This window comes from Triticum dicoccoides, chromosome 3A (genome assembly GCF_002162155.2).
Source record: "Triticum dicoccoides isolate Atlit2015 ecotype Zavitan chromosome 3A, WEW_v2.0, whole genome shotgun sequence".
Classification (NCBI taxonomy): Eukaryota; Viridiplantae; Streptophyta; class Magnoliopsida; order Poales; family Poaceae; genus Triticum; species Triticum dicoccoides.
Genome location: NC_041384.1, coordinates 16,268,169 through 16,287,478, shown reverse-complemented (window position 1 = coordinate 16,287,478; position 19,310 = coordinate 16,268,169). Strand labels below are relative to the sequence as shown.

Here is a 19,310-nt window from a genome sequence, read left to right as displayed (position 1 = left end):
GCCGGCCCTGCCCAAGATACGGCTCACCGCGCACCAGGCACGGAGTTCGCTGCCAGTTGACTGTTTTTCATGTCCTTCACTTCAGTGTAATGGTGATTCTTTCTAATGTAGAACAGTCTCATCGATCTTTTGTAGCTTGCAGTATGATGTGATCGTAAACGAGGGTATCATGCATGGCCGAGAAGCTTGCAGGACTCAACAGTCTTGTGATGGAGTAGTTTTTCATGATGAACAAGAAGAAGAATAAGAGAACATGTATAATGAGATGAAACATGTATGATGAGGCGAAAACAGTAGGAAGAAGAGAAAATGTATAATGAAGTGAAATCAACGGATGCCGGCAAAATTCGGTGTTCTTGTATGTCCTAATATGCGTTGTTCTTGATCGATTTTTCACCGTGTTCGCAAAATTCCCGATTGGGAAGAGAGAAACTTGACACGCTTACTTGCCTTGGAATATGGATGTTTGCGGGAGTGGGAGGATCGTACACATTATCTGTCATGTTCGATTGGCAAAGTAATTCCTTTGCAATATCCTTCGGAAGCAAATACTTGTATTTTTGCTTGTTTACGAGAAATAGTTCCACTACATCAAGGCTTTAAACTGTGTGGTTGGTCGAACGCTACCAAGTGTATCGATGATGCGTTTGGTTACCTACATCATTTTTTTAGCACTTTGCATACTTGTCTCACCTAGGCCTGGTTGAGCTAATGTAAGAAAAAACATCATCTGCACTTAATTTGGTTGCCTGCATATAGGCTGCCTGCATTAGGGGAGCATTTTTTTTTGTCTGGCGCTTGGTTGCGTGCATTGGCTTGATAGATGCAAGTAACCGGTGTTTGCTTGTATACATGCAACGTGATTAAGAGTTTAACACCCACATGACATACTAAGTTACAGTGGAGTTCTTGGTAGTGTGCTCGCGATGGCGGACTTGGCGTCGACCAATGCCACCGCCACCGCCGCTGACCTTAGCTCCGCGATGTTGCTAATGGACGCGATTCCGGCTCGCGGCGGTCATCACCCCGCCGGAGTCTACGAATGTTGGTCACGAACTCGAGCGACTCACTAGCTGTGCTGGTCTCCTCTGCCGCCCGCTTGAGCGCGCGCCGTAGGCCGTCGTTCTCGTGGTCGACTGCCCGGTGCAGCTCGGCGAACTCGGCGTTCTCACGCCGGGAGCTGGAGGCGTCCTCCTCGGTGGCACGGGCGCGTCCGAGCTGCGCCTTCTCCCTGACGAGCCACGTGGTGGCGGCCTCCTTCCAGTACAGCGCAACAACTAGCATCTGGCGTCGATGTCGCCGTTGTTGAAGTTCTGGTCGTAGTTGATGCAGTCGCACCTGAAGTCCTGCACGAAGACGCCTTCGAGCAGGAGGCCGTCGCGGCCCAGGAGGCGGTGCACACTGACGCGTCCCTTGTAGAAGACGTGTCGGAGCGTGCTGAGGCGGTGGCATCCGAGCACGGCGGCCACGTCCACGCTCATCTCGAGGGCACGCGTGAAGGAGGGTTTCCTGGTCATGATCCAACCAAGTCTCAACTCCCACCACTGCTGCAGCGCGCCTGCTGCCGCCAGCGCCTTGATTGATGGCATCGACCGCGCATGCCGGAATGCCGCGGACGACGACAAGGATAACGGCTGGAGGATCAGTGACAAGCACGACGACATGCGCCAGCGCATCCCGGACAGGTCGACCTTGCCGCCCTTCATTGCGCCCCCATTCGTCACCAGGACTCGCCCCTCCTCCCGTCCCCCCCCCCTCTCTCCCTCTCCTGCTTTTTCTTCCTCTACTCCTCTCTGATCTTCCCCTTCTCTTCAGTGCTCACGGCCACACAGGACGTCATGGCCGCCCCGAAAGGTCACCTCGCCTCTACGGTTGATGAAACTACGAATCGATTGTCTCAATGGAACCAGAAGGGATGAAGAAAAGGAGATTAGGGAACAGTTTAGTGGAGGTAGGAGAAGAAATCACATCCCTCCTATATTGGGGCCCACCACATGCGCTCGAGCAGGCCTCGCTGGGAGTGCATTAAGTTCCGTGCGGCCCAACATTTGTTTGTGATCCAGCCAACCAAACGGGCCAAACTTTTCCCATGCGGGCCTAGTTGGGGTAGATGCGGGCAACCAAACGCATCCCAAATTCTTTGTAAATTTGTCGAAGCCTACCGAACATAGTTGTATTACATGGGGCCTTTATCTTAGAAGAGTCTGGTATTGGCGCACCTTGTTGATCAAAGTGATATGTTGTACAATTTCGATCATTGTGGTGGTTCTATATTTGTTTTCATGCATTGCTGATACCCTATAGCGTCACTTTTGTTATAATATGCAGCCTGATAAATTAACAGCAGACAAATGTAGAACAATAAGCATGAACGACACCCTATAGCTTCACTTTTGTTATAACATGGTTATGATCTACTTTAAGAACAAAACCGTCTTAAATGGTAGCTTTACACCAAACAGTGTTTTCCATCTGATGATTCAATTAAAACTTATTTCCTTCACAGTCTACCCTCTTAAGTTCTAGAAATGTACACGCTGACAAAAATTATGACTTTTGGAAGTGATTATATAGCTGTGGAAGGGAAGCATATTTCCCCACTTTACCGTACCAACACCTCCCTTTGCAGATGAACTAACATAAGCATAGCAAAATTCGTGACATATTAGTACTAAAAAAATAGAGCAAGAGATAAAAGCACCCGAGATATCCTAACTTGTGTAGAATGTGATGTTTTAGTTCCAAACTTGTAAAATGCAACTCCACCATACCCCAACTTGCATTGAATGTGATGATTTAGTCCCCGGCCTATTACAGCTCGACAAGTGGCAGCCATGTGGCTGGACCGGTCGTTGCCTGCACTTTTGCATGAAACACCCTGGCATCATTTCTAATTAACCCGCAGTACAGAAGAGCAAATGAATTAATTCCACGACCAGGAGAAGCATAGTGTTGATTGTAAAAAGGAAAATAGAAAAACAATGAGCAAGCAACATGCAACATTTTGAGTCTGTTTCCGGGGATCAGATGATGGATCGATGGCTAGCGTCCGCCTTAATATTTAAGGAGCTACACAGGTGAGCTAGGTGCCGAAGAGAGTTGGCTCGAGTACTGCACCGATGACTCAGTCTTGACCGATCAGATGGCTGTTGGGCCGACGGTTCCCCCTAGACCTTGGCACAACGAGAGGGGGGCCATCCCTGCGGTCCCAACCATGACAGGCAAAAGTACGTGCAGTTTTTTAAGGAATCTGCATAATATTTTGTTATTTGCACGTACAGTTTCAGGCAAAAGTTGAAGAAAATTAGTAATAGTATTTCATAAATACAGAAGCATCATCTATATTGCAACGAGCGTTTGCTTCAAATCCTTTTGGTAGAACCGTAGAGGCCAAAAAAGTTCTTCTGCAGAGACAATCAATATATGCAGAAATTGCTCGCCTTTACACTGCACATGCCTGCAAACTTAGCAGCTTGTGTGAGATGGAAACTGGCTTGGTCAGTCAGGCACAATTATGCAGCCGGTAAAAGAAACAAATAATGAAAAGAGCCAACCAGAACTCGTCTGTCTAGTGCGTTGCTGAGAGGACATGGCAATTTGATTCACAACTACTGGTACTCTTCGCACCCCTTGGCTCGGATCTGTGAAGGCTGCCACGAGGCTTGGCACTACCTTGGTGAATGCAAGCCTTAACCCAGCCGAGCACGGCTGCTTCCTACTCACTTCAGTGGCATGAGCATTGTCGACAATATTTCCCTGCAGCCACGCGTTGCATGCCCCGAGCACAAACCTTCCCCGATGGCGGAAGTGTTCCTTAACGAATTCCTCAAATCCCCGAGGTGGCCGACGTAAAAGGTGTAGCATGGTCCGGAGGGTGAGCAGGTAAGCATTCTCACTGTAGGGCAGCGCATTGCGGCGACCCTCCGGTTTGTCGACCATTGTCTCATAGCCAGTCTCATTGTAGTATGGTTTGTCATTGAAGACAAGGCCCTGGATGGAGACAACGACTTGGAGGAGGCTTGACTCCGTCGAGGACCAGACCTCGGTGCCCTCGCCACCGAATGTGTTTAGCAGGCTAAGGCACACTGTACCAGACTCGTAGAGGTTTGGATTGAAGCGTAGGCCGAAGGAGTGGTAATACACTTGTGGTGGGGCATCCGGGTACGAAGGAGGTAGCTGCAAATCGAAGAAGAAGAGGCCGTCATGATACGGTGTCCCGCTTGCGCCCATCATCACCACCCGGAGCAGATCCATGCGGTCCTCGAACGCTCGCACGTAAATGGTTTCTGCAGTTAAATAAGTGGCTATTCATTTGTATCCATGCATATGGACCGTATATTTTGAGCTACACTCACATACCTGGTAAGTCGTTCTCCAGAATTTTCCATTCCTTTTGCACTGCTTTAGCCCAACTCTTCGCACGACTAGCGCCCTGCATTTCCTTGAAAAAAAGAGTGTTGATTAAAGTTATACTTTAGTAAAATATGTTTTGTAATGACTTGCAACATGTTGTGTGGTCATTTACTAATTTTAAGTCTGGGAGTTTAGTTTTGCACTAAAAAACAAATGCCGTAAAATCGATTCCAGCGTTAGACTAATCATATTGTGCATGTAAACCTTCCTTACTCTAACCTTAATAATTACCTACGTTCCTCGTCATTTTCTAACATATATAATTACCTGGTCCGTAGTGTCAAGGTAGTGGTGATCCAGAGGGCTGATCTGCAGTACATCGAAACGTGGAAAGCACAACGATTTATCGAAGCAACAGGTAGCACCTGCAGCCTTCGGCCCACCGTCAAAACCGTGGCTGCTCACATCTACAGCAGCATCGCTGGTCTCCACTGCAGCACCACCGATACTATCATCGTTTGCGGGCGTGGGTAACTCTGAGCTTGGCAACGACGACGACGATGACCGCCAGTTCATCAAGTATCCTTTACCTCGAGCCACCATGTCGCTGGTCAATTGAAGCAAAGACCGGAATGACAAACCTAAAAGTCTTGTCCTTGACATTGTCGGGCTGACACTTTCGACATAGTTATCTAGATTCTGAAGATCAATGTCCTAAAATCAGATAACACATATAGCTACATCATTTGAGGTACAAAAATAACTGTGGGAAGAAATTCCTACAGCTTCGGGTAAAAACACATATAGGCACATCAGTTGAGGTGAATCCATCCATATAATCATCTATCATGGTATAAATAGTACTTAATTTGGTGCCTACCAGGAGAAACCAAAATAGTCCCCAAGTGGATAATGTTTACAAAGATAGATATATACCGTGTTGGCAGCAACCGGTTCTTCGGGTGCTTCATCGATGCCATTGTCCTCTACCCAGTCACCCATTTCAAGCCATAGCTCCATGTAGTGCTCATCTTTGATGACAACGATCTCATGAGGCGATACCTGCAGCTCGCCCAAACAAATCAACAACAACTAATGAGTTTAGTAGAGAATGTAACATAGTTGTAGATCTAAGAAAGGTACTAGAAACTACCCACGTACCGTTGACATGCTACCATCACCCCAATTGACGTGGACGTGCCCATTAGGAAGTTCAACTACCCGCCCCACCCATGAAAGATCGGCGGGAACGGCATTTTTCTTCTTGTTTCCCTGTAACAAGGGTGCACTTTCACCGTCATCTGTTGGTACCGATGGTATGATATGAATGACAATATCACCATAGTAAGCAGAGTGATTAGAGTCCAATCTTAGGTCATAAGCACTGACGGTATCATCGCACTCGACCCCCATAGCCTCATCAGGATGCCCTGGCGTCTTGAACCATGATACACAAACCGTCTGGTCCTCGTGTTGCATGCTCTTGACGATGCCGACACGCTCCGCTGGTCCAGTTCCAGATGCGGCAATGTCGTTGTTGCCACTAGTAATTGTCACGTCAGCAGTAGCGTCAACGGCGGCATTAACAGGAAGAACGTTGGCGACAACATGTTGTCCGGGGAAGAACTCTTGCTCATTCCAGATCCCAAAGGGGACGATGGTCGCTGAAGGTATGCCTTGTTGCCGTGTGCCGTCTTGCCATACCACGTCTATGGTGGTGCACGTGTTGGCGACGAGCATGGGAAACTCCACCTCCACATGTCTCATGACTTGTGACCGTGGCGCCCGTCTATGGCCCTCAAAGACAAGCTTCCTTAGCTGCTTCCGATAAAACCTCGCATCTTTCTGCTTCGTGGGAGGTAGCACCTGAGAGGTTGATGCTTCACACTCTTCTTGATTGTCCTCTGAGCATGCGTTATATTCCTCCTCCTCATCCTCATCCTCATCATCATCATCATCATGTTGATCAGGAGAGCAAGCTCCACCCTCTTCGTTGGAACTAGTTTCAAGAAAAAAAACAGCGGTCAGCAAGCCCCCAGCAGCAGTTGTACGAGGCACAGAAGAATGTTAGATCATCTGGGTTCTGGTAGGCCGGAGGAGCGGATGCCTCCAGTAGCTCCTTGTCAGTGCCACAATGCATTGATGCAACCCAGTAGACGAGGACGCCAGACGTCTCCAGCTTCATGATGGTTCCTAGGTCTTGTTCAGGATGCCAATAGCCATTAAGCCACCGTGCCGCCTTGAAGATTGAACAAGCTTCCGGCCCGCCGACGGACTGCCCCTGGTGGAATATGCTGTTCATTTGGCAGCGACGCCTGGTGTGGCGGTTCTCACACACCGCCACCAGGTTCTTGGACTCCGCATCGCTGACCCTGCAGACGGCTCCGTCATCGAACAATACATCGATGTCGATCGACACCTCCACGACGCGGCCGAGCCACGGCCCGGACACAACAAAGTCGCCAAGGTTGAGGCTCCTGATGCGCCGCAGGCTAGATGGGGACACTCCCCTGATGACCTTGATTGGCAGGCCTTTGTTGTCGAGCTTGGCCAGGTTGAGCATGATGTTGACGCCGGTGACGACGCCGATTTGGCCGCCCATATCGGAGGCCGACCCGACCACCTGTCCGGGGTACAGGTGGCTCCTGTCAACCACCGTGATGTCGCCGATGTTCTTATACACGACAGTGTCATCGATTCGTAAGAGCTGGAACGTGTCGACAGGGAGGTAGATGTTGTCCACCTCGCCGTCCGGGAGAACGAGGCCACGGTGGATGAGCTTCGGGCCGGAACTCACGAGGTCGAGCAGGTAAAGATTGCGAGATGCCGCCGCGGGGACGACGTCCATCGTAACCGACTTTTCGGGCGAGAGCACGTACGTACGTACCAGAAGCTGGCGGCCTTATGCTATATACCGAGTCTTCTCGCGGATCGTATTAGAATTCCTATACCTACTCGGACAAGTACCACGGCCTGCTTAATTAATTCGAACAGATCGATCGCACACGACGGAAACTGTATATATACAAAAAAAAAATGCTCCTGAGTTCTAGCCTTATACGGATGAGGTTTTGTTTTTTTAGGAGAAGGATCCCTGGCCTCTGCATCTGGACGGTGGATGCATCCATTTTATTAGTAGTTTACACAAGACCTTACAAAGTCATCCAACAGTAATAATACTAAAGCCACCGTATAGGCAACATTTGTCGCTACTCCTAACCAGTTGATGAAGGGGCGCTGATAGTATGGGTCTAATACCAAACAGACCTTGCATCCAAATCTAACATCTAAGACATGAGGTCCCAACCAGGACGCCTGCCGGGTATGGGGTACCCACCAGTCCGGTGCACTCCTCAACCAGGACGCCTGCCGGGTATGGGGTACCCACCAGTCCGGTGCACTCCTCAACCAGGACGTCTGCCGGGTATGAGGCCGCCGCATCCACCTGCCACCAATCCATCTTCAGTGTTATACTGATGTATCTAGCTTGCTCGGTCTCGCTGCCGTCGACGCCACCATGGCGCCAGACAGCTCCACCGCCCTGCGCTCGTCCATCGAGCCGCATCCGTCGTCGATATGCAGCTGCACCATGCCGCCAAAACCCATCGTCGTCTATGCGGTAGATACAACGCCGCACCACCTGGCAACCTCCACACCGTCGCACTACTGGAGGTACTCGGAGCCCACCATCCATAGCATCTCTCCCCCGAACAGCAGGTCTTCCCAAGACGGCGCCTTCATGGAAGATACGACGCGCAGGACGCCGCCGCCGCCGCCCAATCCAGACTGAATTTTGGACTTTCGTCCGGGAGGGGTTCGGAGGTGGATAGGAGAGACCTTGGCTTTGCCTCCACGGAGGGTAACATCATCGAGTGACGTCGCCGATGCCGGGTCAGCCTAGCCGACCAAAGTTTCCTCCGGTCCCCATCCTATGCCACCAAACCTCTGTCTACTTCAGATCCGGCAACGAGCCACGATCCAAAACCTACGAAGATGCAAGAGCCATTGAGCTCGACCCGCCATGAGGATCGAGAAGAAACCATTGTAGATCTCCAGACGCCGAAACCAGCGGTCCGACGTGGCCAGTGATGACCATCACCACCCCGCGGTGGCCGACGGAGTCCGAAGACAGGATCCAGATGGATCTGATCTGGATCCGGCGGCACCCGCGACCACCGAGCATGCCCAACGCAGCCACCACCTCGCGACACGCAGGCCGCCACCACCGCACCGCGCACGACGACGCCGGGAGACCCGCTTGTCGTGCCGCCGAACCCCACGTTCGCCCGACGCTCCTCTCGATCTTGTTGTCCCGCGCCAGCCAAGAGGAAAAGGATGGGGAGAAGCCTCGCCGCCGCCCAGCCGGCCAGGCTTCGCTCGGCGGTTTCTGTTCCTTCTACAATAGCAATACATTTTCTTTTCTTTTTCAAAATTGACAGATCATAGGCGTCTCGCATGCGTTCGTCTCTCCTCATCACCCGATCGAAAATTCCCACCGCCTCATGCGACGTGCAGCGCCGTCCCATGGCAAGGTAGATGGAGAGAGCGAAGTACACTCTTTCGGGAGATGCAGAACCCATCTTAATAGTTTCTTCCCCTGACCTTAGATGGCTAGGACAAACTCTCTCCTCCAGACTTCACCGACGAGTCGTGGATTTGTCTGCCGCTTCAGCGGTTGGTGGCGGGGAGGTGAATCCCGGTGCCTCTGCTCCGATTAGTAGTTTATAGATTAGGGCTTTTTAGTCCTTGCAGGCACAACGCTCGGGCAGATGGTGGCGCTTCTTTTTCGAGTTTGTCTTGCTTCGATCCTCCTCAAGTTCGTTAGTCTGGACGTAGCTGACGGAGCTCCCTCCCCCAATCTCTCTCTCTCTCTCTCTCTCTCTCTCTCTCTCTCTCTCACACACACACACACACACACACACACACACACACACACACACACACAATCAAGGCACTAGGATTTGCAGCCGACAAGTAGAGAGGAAGCGAATCCATGGTGTCGGCCAAGAGTTGTTTTTCAAGTGTATAAAAATAATTAGTAGACAATAGACATATGAGATGCGCTACATAGTTATGATTAATCTGATTTAGTTCCTAGCTCTGAGCTTGATCATGTGCTTAATGTTTAGATTTATGGATGCCTTTATGTTTGGTTTATGAATGCAAATTTCTCTTCGGATGCTTGTTTACTTTTGCCCAGATTAGATTGGTAGCCAATAGAGGGAGGGGTGTGCGTTAGTTGGATTCAATCTTGTAAGTAAACTGCCGCATTGACAGAAAGTGGAAAATGCTTGTAGTGTATTGTTGCAAATATTTATAGGAGGAATAAAATGGGCCCTACATATGACAGTTGTCATCACGCTTGAATCTTTGTGTTCACACTTAATTTTTGATGGTGAAGAAAGAATCTCGATCTACAAACAGACTATTAGCCATAAGATCTAGAGGGTATCCCTCTGTCTATGGAAATCGTAGGTACTGCCTATATAAAATCAACACATCTAATATGTTCGGCATGAGCATGAAATATGTCATTGTGAAAATTTTCAAATGATTATGTTACTCACCACATTTTTATGTATTTTTTGTGTGAATAAATTCTTGCATTACTCAGAGTTTAAATGTTACAATCTCGTTCTACAAGTTTCATGGCCTCATTTGATCCAGAGCCTAGCCAAACCATAGTCTGGCAGTACACCCTATCAAAATTAGCCAAGACATTACTAACATTATTACAGCTTCGACGAGTATGAGGAATGCAAGAACTTCTTTTTCCCATACTACTAAATTATCCCTCTAATGATGAAAGCATACTTGGACTTGTTCCTATGTCCTTCTTTGATCATCCTAACAGCCTCCATACAGTCTACCAACTTTTATACACACTTTTCTTTTCAGTCATGTTTACTCAAAAATACAAAAAATAAAATCTAGCACATTATTTTTTAATTATCATGCGCAACCAGAAAGACTAGTAAGGTTTGTCAGCACTGTTACGACAAACCTTACTAGTCTTTTTGGTTGCATACGATAAAATCTAGCCTCTAGGGACCAATGCTCTGGAGCCGCCGCCGTCAGTGTTGAGCGTTTAAATAAATATGAAGTACCTGACAGCAAATCTGGCCATCGTGCATCACGACGAGATGCCCTAACCACGTTGTCTGAAGAAGACGACAAGAATCTTTCTTATTTATTAGTACTTGCCTCCCGGTGTACAGAAATCATGGATTTTCCCGTATAGTAAAGGAAGAACTGAACGCCCACCCAAAGGATGAGTCCGACCCGAAGACAAAATAGTTTGAGAAATTTTGAAGAAACCAGATCGGATCCGATCAATCGACCGACCTATCTCTAAGGATCTGCTTATAAAATCGATTGTGCCGATGAGACCAAGTCCCAGATTGATCAATCGCGAAGAAAAGTTACAGACGGATTTTACGGTAGATGAGCAGCGACAGCGACTACCCCGCGATGAGGCGCGCCCGATCGCCGAGGCGCCACCGCCGTCGGTGGCGGAGCGATGTCAGCGAAGACGAGGAAGAACCACATCGTCGGAGCAGCAGTAGCAGCGATAGTAGCAGCGGCCGTAGCAGCAGTTCCAGGCTTCCAGCATCAGCCGTAGCAGTAGCGATAGTAGCAGCGGCCGTAGCAGCAACAGCCGTCGGCGTTCGTGAAGAAGCTACCGGAGCAGGAGCAGGAGCCGGAGTCCGAGACACAGCCGTAGCAGAAGCCCAAGCAGGAGCCGGAGCCATCGTGCCGCCGCTGACAACGAGTTCACCGTGCGGATCGACAACTACGACGACCTCTTCAACTGCGCCTTGTGCCACGGCCTTCTCTCCTCTCCCGTCTACGAGGTACGTACCTTCATCCACCGAGCCTAACCTAACAACAACCAATCCATCTACTACGTACGTACTCATTTTCTTGATTTTTCATGTCCTGAACTCCTGATCATATGGTTTCATGTCGCAGTGCGGCGACGGGCACCTGACCTGCCACCGTTGCCACGATTTGGACCGCATGCCGTGCATCCGCTGCGGCTCCAAGGAGTACACCCGCAGCCGCGCCGTCGCCACGATGATCCGGTCCGTCCGCTTCGCATGCCCCAACCGCGAGCACGGCTGCGCCGCGTCCCTGCCGCGGCTCGGCGTGGAGGACCACGAGGGCCAATAGCTCCTGTGCGACGTTTTTGATGTGAATTTGCTTGAGTGCGACGTTATTCGAGTGAATGGCTGTGATGCGACACACTTGAGCGTGTAAATAGCTCCAATGCGACATGGCTCTGTTTAACCGTGAAATGAAAAACACGAGGGTTAGCGATTTGAGTTATGACACGCAGGACCCACCAGTTACTCGCATGCGGGTGGGACCCACAACTTATCCACACAAGCATGCCCGTGCTCATCAGCGTGGCCCGACCCGAGCCAGCCCGCCCCCCTCCATTGCTTACCCTGCCCCTTTCCTTTCCCACCTTCTTCTTCCTCTACTCCGGCAACGAAGCGCGCCGCCGGCGAGTGATGTCTAGCTCGACTTCAGCCACCTGCCAACCATGGACGCAGTATGGTCCACTGCCGTTGACAAGATGCCCCGATTGTCCACGCATGGAGCCTCTCAAGCGTTTGACTTGTGTGAGGGAAGAAAATGGCAACCGTGGGCGCGAGTTTGTGAAATGTTTGAGCAAGCCACAGCCGGGGCAGGTTAGATCTGTGTTCTTGACCAATTCTATGGTCTAATTTCTCCCGATTTCTTTCTTTTTCCCTCGAATTAGGGCGGTGGATCTGGGTGGTGGATCTAGGATTCATGCGCCGCCGGCCCCCTGTTTTCAGGTTCTGAAGAAATGTGGGCATTTTGAGTGGCTCGATGAATATGTTGAAAGGTTGAAATTGGAGGGATCAACCCCAACCCAAGAGCTCAATTTTGGGGGGCGGCTTGCCGTGGAACAAGCCCCCAATTTGGCGGACAGAGCCGATCCGATGATGCACAGTGCAGAACTGAAGTGTGAATTGAAGAAAATCGGCAAGCAACTAAAGCATCTGATCGATTTGAAGCAACAAGCAAATATGATGGCGGGAGCATTTTATGGTTGTGTCATTGCTATGGGTTTATTTTACTTGATGTTCATCAATCGCTAGAATTTGTTATAGTTTCAGTTAGTTAGTCAGCTAGTTTCAGGGGTGCCCAGTAGTTTGAGTTAGCCAGGGATCATTTGTTAGATGAACTAGAATTCGTGTGAAGCGAAACTTGCTTGAATTATTGTAATGATATTCTCAAGGGCCATATTCAGTGTTGATGCTCTGTTTCCTCTGTTTTTGTTCTTCAGTTAACAGAGTACACACCCAAATTCAGTTTCTAGTAAAAAAACAAAACTGGGCTGCCGAATAGATGTTGGGCCGTGAGAAAATGGACCCTGAGAAAATAACCATGCCCAAAATAGAGACCAGCCCGCCCGCGTAGGGGCACCAGCCCACCCGCGTAGAGGCACCAGCCCACCTCTAACTTCGGCAAATAAAATGTTACTTATTTTTACTTTGGCCTTTTTCTTGCACTAAATTTTGTGATGGATCATTTTTTGATGCAATAGAACCAAATGTTAATTGTTTGTATGCATGTCTACGGTTCCATGAACTAAATGAGTTGCATGAAGTAAATTAGTTTGCATTTCCTAGTGGCATGTCCATAGTGGGTTTGCATGGGGCTCCTAGTTGCATGTCCATGGTTTGGCCAATATTTTGAAGATGGTGTGTGTGTGTGGTGAGATTGAGGTGTAGCAACCCGGGCTCGTAGCAACCCATAGCAATACACAAATAATAAGCAAGAACAACCCATAGCAATCTTCAAATAATAGCACGAAACACACAATATATATAGTAGCACAACTATTGCAACCCATAGTTCCACGATAACCTTACAACTCCATGATAGCCTTACAACTTAAAATACTAATACAACTTAAAAAAACTAATACGATAAGCTAGATAGATCGGGGGGCACCAAACGCGGGTTCTTCTTCGGGCTCTTCTTCTCCTTCTCCCGGGGAACAATGCCACCTCGCTCCTCCGGGCGCCGTCCTTCACTCCTCCCCGTTGTTGATGGGGTACGGGAGCGTGTGCATAACGCCGTTGTTGGGGAAGATGCTCTGGAAGTCGGTGAAGATATTGTAGGTGGTGAAAGCTATGAACTCACAATCAACCCAATACGCTCGCCCGAGGAGATGGAAAGCATCGAAAGGGTTAGTGAACGTGGCGAGGAGCCCAACCACAACGCCGTTGTGGTTGACCTCCTCAACATGGTACATCCGAGGAGAGCCGCGGGGGAGGTGGCGGAAGCCGGACGCAAGGAAGAACTCCGTTAAATCCCTTGCGCCCCTCCATCTCGAGATCGCCCAAACCCTAAGGGTTCTCTCTACATACACTCCGGCCGGGTAGAGCCTTTCCGGCACGGTTGGGGGGAAGCGGTAGGTGGGGGCGGTGTACTGCATGGTGGCGGGGTGGCTCGAGTGCTCGGTCGGGTTTGATGGAGAAGAATGAAGAAGAAGGGGCGCCCAAGAAGAAGGGCAGAGGAGGCAGAGGATGGGGTATGATGGATGAGGAGGGAGAGGACGATAGTGCCCGGCTTAAATACCCCAAGTGCGACGTCGTTTCACCCCGTCGAAACCCTAGAATTAATGGGCAGGCGGCGTTTGGTGGCGCCCCATGAAAGCATGTACACGGACTGCTACGCTTCTGTGCCACCGGTCGTGGGTCAAGGGGGACGGGCTCACGCACGCGTCTGTGCCGTCGTGGGTCAAGGGGACACGCCTTCCCCGGGTTCTCTGCGTGTGCCGCCCGTGCATGCATGCCGTTGCCCATTAATTTGCTCATCTTGCTAGGGCCTGGCTAGAGGGCAAGGTTCGGTCGATGGGAGACGTGACAATAATGTACGCCTTCTTTTGCCCATCTTGTAACGGGCAGCACGCCATTTGAACTGCATCGATACCCACATCGATACGGGCCCCATCGATACCATGCCAGTATTGCGTCGTCAAAGAGGAGCACGCCATGCACAGCGTGCACACCACGCCATGCAGCGTTGGCTTTTTGGTTGTCTTCATCGGGCTGCTGCATTGTGGCCGGGTGCATGCTTTGATGCGACGCTGCATCGGTTCTAATGGTAGGCATGCGACAGGTTACTGCGTTGATAGGGGTGGCGGAGCAGGGCTACGTCGAGGCATGCATGCAACGCACGGGCGCAGTCCTGCGGGTGGGCATGCATGCTGCGGGTAGGCACGGGCACGCATGCAACGATGGAAAGGGCACTCCGTATGCTTGGTCCATGCACCGCGTCAACTCTTGCCGTTGGATTCAAATGAACGGTCCTGATGCTCCAACGAGAGAGGCTGATCCAAACCCCACCGCGTCAACCAATCAGCGCGTCTCATGCGGATCGCTGCACACTGTAGCTAACCCTAGCGCCTGATCCCAACCGTCCACGCACAACGATCGACGACCAGGTAGTGTGCGGGGTTTTGAGGGGTTTTGAGAGGGGTTTTGAGGGGTTTTGAGAGGTTTTGACGTATTAGGGTTGAGCATAACTAATTCAAAAAAAATCAAAAAAATATAAAACTTGCGCACATAGTCTTATTATGTCGTATAGTAACGAGAAAAAAATATAAATATGGTTTACATACATTTTTACGAAAAATCCTTCACAAAATTGTTATTCCTCAAACAATGTAGTATGGAGTTGAAGGGAGAGAGTAGTGGGCACCCGAGAGTAGGTGGAGTTTTGAAAATGAAAAGTGTGAAAACCTCACCAAAACTTCATTTTGGATTGACTAAGAAAGATCTGAACTTACTTTTCTCATTTTCATGTTTTAAACTTGTTTTATATATAATTTTCTATTAAACCTTGTTTTTTCAAAAAGAAAAGAAAAAATAGAAAATTAATTCAATAAATAGTGAGACTTTACATTTACACTATATAGGTAGAATAGATGTGTAGAAAAATTATTTGGCTGGTTTAGACAAGGTGCCAAAAAAACTTGCTTAAATATGAGGCCGTTTACCCTACCTTTGGAGGTCATTTGAAACACACTTTTCATGACTATGAGTTCAACTTACCAAAAGGGCTCGGAATGGTCAGCAAGCAAACATATTTCAGTTGAGGTACTTTAGATAGCACTAAAACATCAATAGCCCAAATTTAAATTTAAATTTGAATTTTATTTGGCTGGTTTAGACGGGCGGTTTAGACAAACAAGTTCGAATAGAAATATGGGGATACATAGTGACTACCAGTACGCACCAAGTTACAAATATTATTACATGTCCCAAATTTTCAAACTATTCTCTGTTCTACTTCTTCCTACCACGTTGTGTGCCCTTCTTCGCCTTGGCCCTTCTTATTTTTGGTTCTACTACACAGACAAGTTCACTGATCATCTTGGTTTTCTTCACTGGTCTTTTCAACACCTCGCCAATACCCTCGTGATCAGTGTCTTCAGTCTCAATGTTGACAACAGTTTCAGTTTCTTTGGTGTGTACCTCAACATGGGTTTCTTCAGTCTGAACCTCGACACGCTCAGGTTCAGTTTCTTCAGTCTGAACCTCGACACGCTCAAATTCAGTTTCTTCGGTGTGCACCTCCACATCAGTTTCTTCAGTCTGAATGTTGACTGCAGCAGGATTTTCTTCAGTCTGCTCAGGCTCAGGCACACTTCTCTTCTTTCTACCGCCATTGACTCTTGCTTTTTTGGTTGGCCAACACTGTTCAACAACAAGGGGCTGACTTGCTCGCTTCCTCCTGTGCAGAAAATGTTATAGATATACTAATTGGGAAAAAGCACCAAATCAAAACACAGACAAATAAACAAGAACATACTTTGGCTTATCAGGAGTGTAACGGCATTTGATAGATCCCACTCTGTGCCCAAGTTCCTGGCACAACTTGCATCTATTTTTGTTACCTTTTTGGGCCCTTTTTGACTTTTCATCTTTCTTTCCCTTCTTACTACTCCCACCTTTCTCAAACCATGCCTTGAATCTACTCTGTTTAGGCCTGCCAGCCTTTCTTTTCATCAAGGGAGGACACATGGAAAATTCAATGTCCACTTCAGGCCACTGAGACTGATCTGTAAGTGCTGGAATTGGAGTAGCATATGCAGCTTTGAATCTTGCTACCGAATAATATTCATGCAGATATGGCTGCATGTTTATCTTCGGTTGGGATGCTAAGAAAAGAATGGCATGCTCACATGGTTTACCAGTGTGTTGCCACTCGAGGCAAGTGCAATCATGCAATTCAGTGTTAACAACATGTCTCCTTCCAGTTTTGTTATCTCTAACTTCAGCACCCCAAGGTGAAGATTTTTCAACAAACAAATGTGAAAGACTTCTGCTCCTATTGACCACCTGTTGTACCACTGCTGGAAGCTTATCACCTTGCAGACAATCACCTATCCTTCTTCTCAATTCCCACAACCGCATGAGCATGATCCTAATTTGGTCAACCATGTCATGCACAGGCAAATCTTTTAACTCCTTCACCTTATTGTTGAAACTCTCTGCCAAATTGTTGTTGATGTGGTCACACTTGATGGCAGTGTTGAATGCTGACCTGTACCATAACAAAGAATGGTAGGTGTTCAGCCATGGACCAAACTCATCACATGCTGCCATTATCTTATCAAGATGATATTTGTGTGTCTGTCTAGTGTAAGATCTTGCTGCTGGCCACATGCGCCCAAATTCTTCTCCTCTAAATTTTTTGATCAAATTCATCCACAAATGACCGAAGCACTCCCTCTGCTCAGCATGTGGGAAAACACTTTTCACTGAATTTTCAAGCCCCTTACATGCATCTGTGTGTATAGCCAAAGGTGACACTGGCCCTAGGCATCTTTTCAACTGGATCATGAACCATGTCCATGAAGCCTCTGTTTTTGACTGAAACAAGCCAACAGCAATAGGAAACATCCAGTTGTGTCCATCTAGAGCATTGCATGCTGCCAACTGACCATTCCACTTGCCTGTCAAAAATGATGAGTCTATGCTCAAATATGGACGGCACCCTGCTTTGAAGCCATCTATGCAAGGCTTCAAAGCCATAAAAAACTTGGAGAACTTGACTTCACCTTTGGCTGATACCTCTGTATCTATCTCCACAACACTACCAGGTGACCTCTTTTCCACCTCTGCTTTGAAGTTGTAAAGCATCCTAAATGTATTTGCCCAATCACCATATAAGTTTTTCATTGTCCTTTGTTTTGCCTTCCACACTGTGGTATATTTCAGTTTAATGGGGTACATCTTTTCCAAGTCTACTTTGAGTTTCTTGGCAGTAGTGTTGGTGTTTTGGCTAAAATTGGGGTGATCTTGCAACCCAAAGTTGTGATGTCATGGTTGATACTCTCTGTGAACTTGTAATACAAGTATGTTGATTGGGGATTTGGTTAACCCTGACAGTACTTCCATCAGGTTGCAGTCTAGCAGATATGTACCACTTGCAAGGCTTGACACTACCATCAAATCCTCTGCACCTCGCATAAAACTTCTTTCTATCAGTCCAAACAGTCTTGGCATCAAACTCATGTTTCACTGCATAAGTCTTGAAACACATCCTAAACTCCTTCATGCTTGGGAAGAACTTGCCTACTTCAATGACAGGGTTTTCTTTGTCATACACATGCACCAGCTCATCATCATGTGCATCATCTACTTCATCTGCAGCTTGTTCCATCAATTGTCCATCTACATCTTCATCAACATTAGCAGGCAAACTAGATTCTCCCCTCTCCTGCTTATCTCTGTCATCGACTGGAATGCCAAAAAGTTTGGCCATCTCAATGTCAGGCATTGGTGCAATGACCAAATCAGTAGGCTCATCTAATTCAACTACATTCCAATCAACAGTTGCTGCAGTTTCAGTTTCAATTCCAGTCACCTGTCCCTCTTCGGCTATTACTGTAAGTTCAGTACACATGGGAATCAATGGCCTCTGTGTAGCCCAATCATCATCTACCATCTGCGCAGCCAATTGTGATGGCACATATCCAACCTTCGAAAAAATATTCAGATCAACCAGCTCAGCAAAAAAATTAGCTCGTTTGCTTGTCCAGCCGTTTTGCCGATCGATTTCATCAACAATCTGTTCACCATCTTCCATTCTCACATACTCTCCTTTCCAATCATCAAACCGCAACAGTGATACTTCTTTCTCTGGACCCCAAACAACATTCTCCCCAATTTTTTCCACCCATTTCTTCACTGCCTTCTCTCCCATGTTCTGTAGAACTTGTGGATCAATCTCTGTAAACTCAACCTCCCATTTAACAATTGTGTCTCTCTCAATGTTCTGAATGCTACCATCAACTAATTTTGCCTTTGATGGAAAGAAATTGACCGTCAATTCGAAGGTCCGAGCGGCAGCATCCCCTCTGTCAGTGGCGGACAGTGTGAGCCCGTGAGAAAGAGCAGACTAGGCCCTAATTGCATGCAAAATTGGATCAGAGAGAGGAGCATTACCTATTCGAAGTTGAATCTGGGGGCTCCATCTCAGTATGCCCACGGGCTCCCCTCACAACCTATCGATTCAACAAGCCAAAACAGAGGAAACGAGCTGAGATCTACGGGGCCGAGAGAGGAACGGGAGGGGGACTAGGGTTTTCACTCACCATTTTTTGAGGACGAAGGCTCGGCCGCCGTTGAGAACGAGGGCTCCGCCGCCGCCGTTGAGAACGCAAGATCCGCCGCCACCGGAGAAGAAGGGGGGAGGGGGCAGGCACAGAGTGGCGGGTCCGGCACGGTCGGGCGGCAGGGCACGGTTAGCTGTTTTGAGGAGCAATTAAGTTGGACCCACATGTCCTAACATAAACGGGCTTGGTTGACGACCAATTTAACCACATTTAACACCCCATGTGGCCCTGGGCTATTTACCTGCTTAAATGTGTCGCACCACAGCCATTCGCTCGAACAACGTCG

At 48.5% G+C, this 19,310-nt stretch overlaps 1 protein-coding gene, 1 long non-coding RNA gene and 1 pseudogene across 2 annotated transcripts; all 3 read right to left on the bottom strand.

The window, feature by feature from the left end:
* Positions 1–1,277: 1,277 nt before the first annotated feature.
* Positions 1,278–3,198, bottom strand: LOC119271742. The gene is made up of 2 exons (XM_037553450.1): positions 3,174–3,198; positions 1,278–1,804 (listed from the first exon to the last, which is right to left on the bottom strand). The coding sequence occupies exons 1-2, from the start codon at positions 3,196–3,198 to the stop codon at positions 1,278–1,280; spliced, it is 552 nt and encodes a 183-aa protein (XP_037409347.1).
* Positions 3,199–3,608: 410 nt separating this feature from the next.
* Positions 3,609–7,201, bottom strand: LOC119270983 (annotated as a pseudogene).
* Positions 7,202–18,559: 11,358 nt separating this feature from the next.
* LOC119270982 lies at positions 18,560–19,025 on the bottom strand. The gene is made up of 3 exons (XR_005134388.1): positions 19,004–19,025; positions 18,855–18,913; positions 18,560–18,766 (listed from the first exon to the last, which is right to left on the bottom strand). It is a non-coding gene; the product is annotated as an uncharacterized LOC119270982 (long non-coding RNA).
* Positions 19,026–19,310: the final 285 nt, after the last annotated feature.

Excerpts from the sequence above, each read along its gene's own strand:
- LOC119271742 (XM_037553450.1), bottom strand. The coding sequence starts at position 3,198 with ATGGCCCCCCTCTCGTTGTGCCAAG. Across the intron at positions 1,805-3,173 it reads CCCCCTCTCGTTGTGCCAAG|GGGAAGATCAGAGAGGAGTA; the intron begins GTCTAGGGGGAA and ends ACTGAAGAGAAG.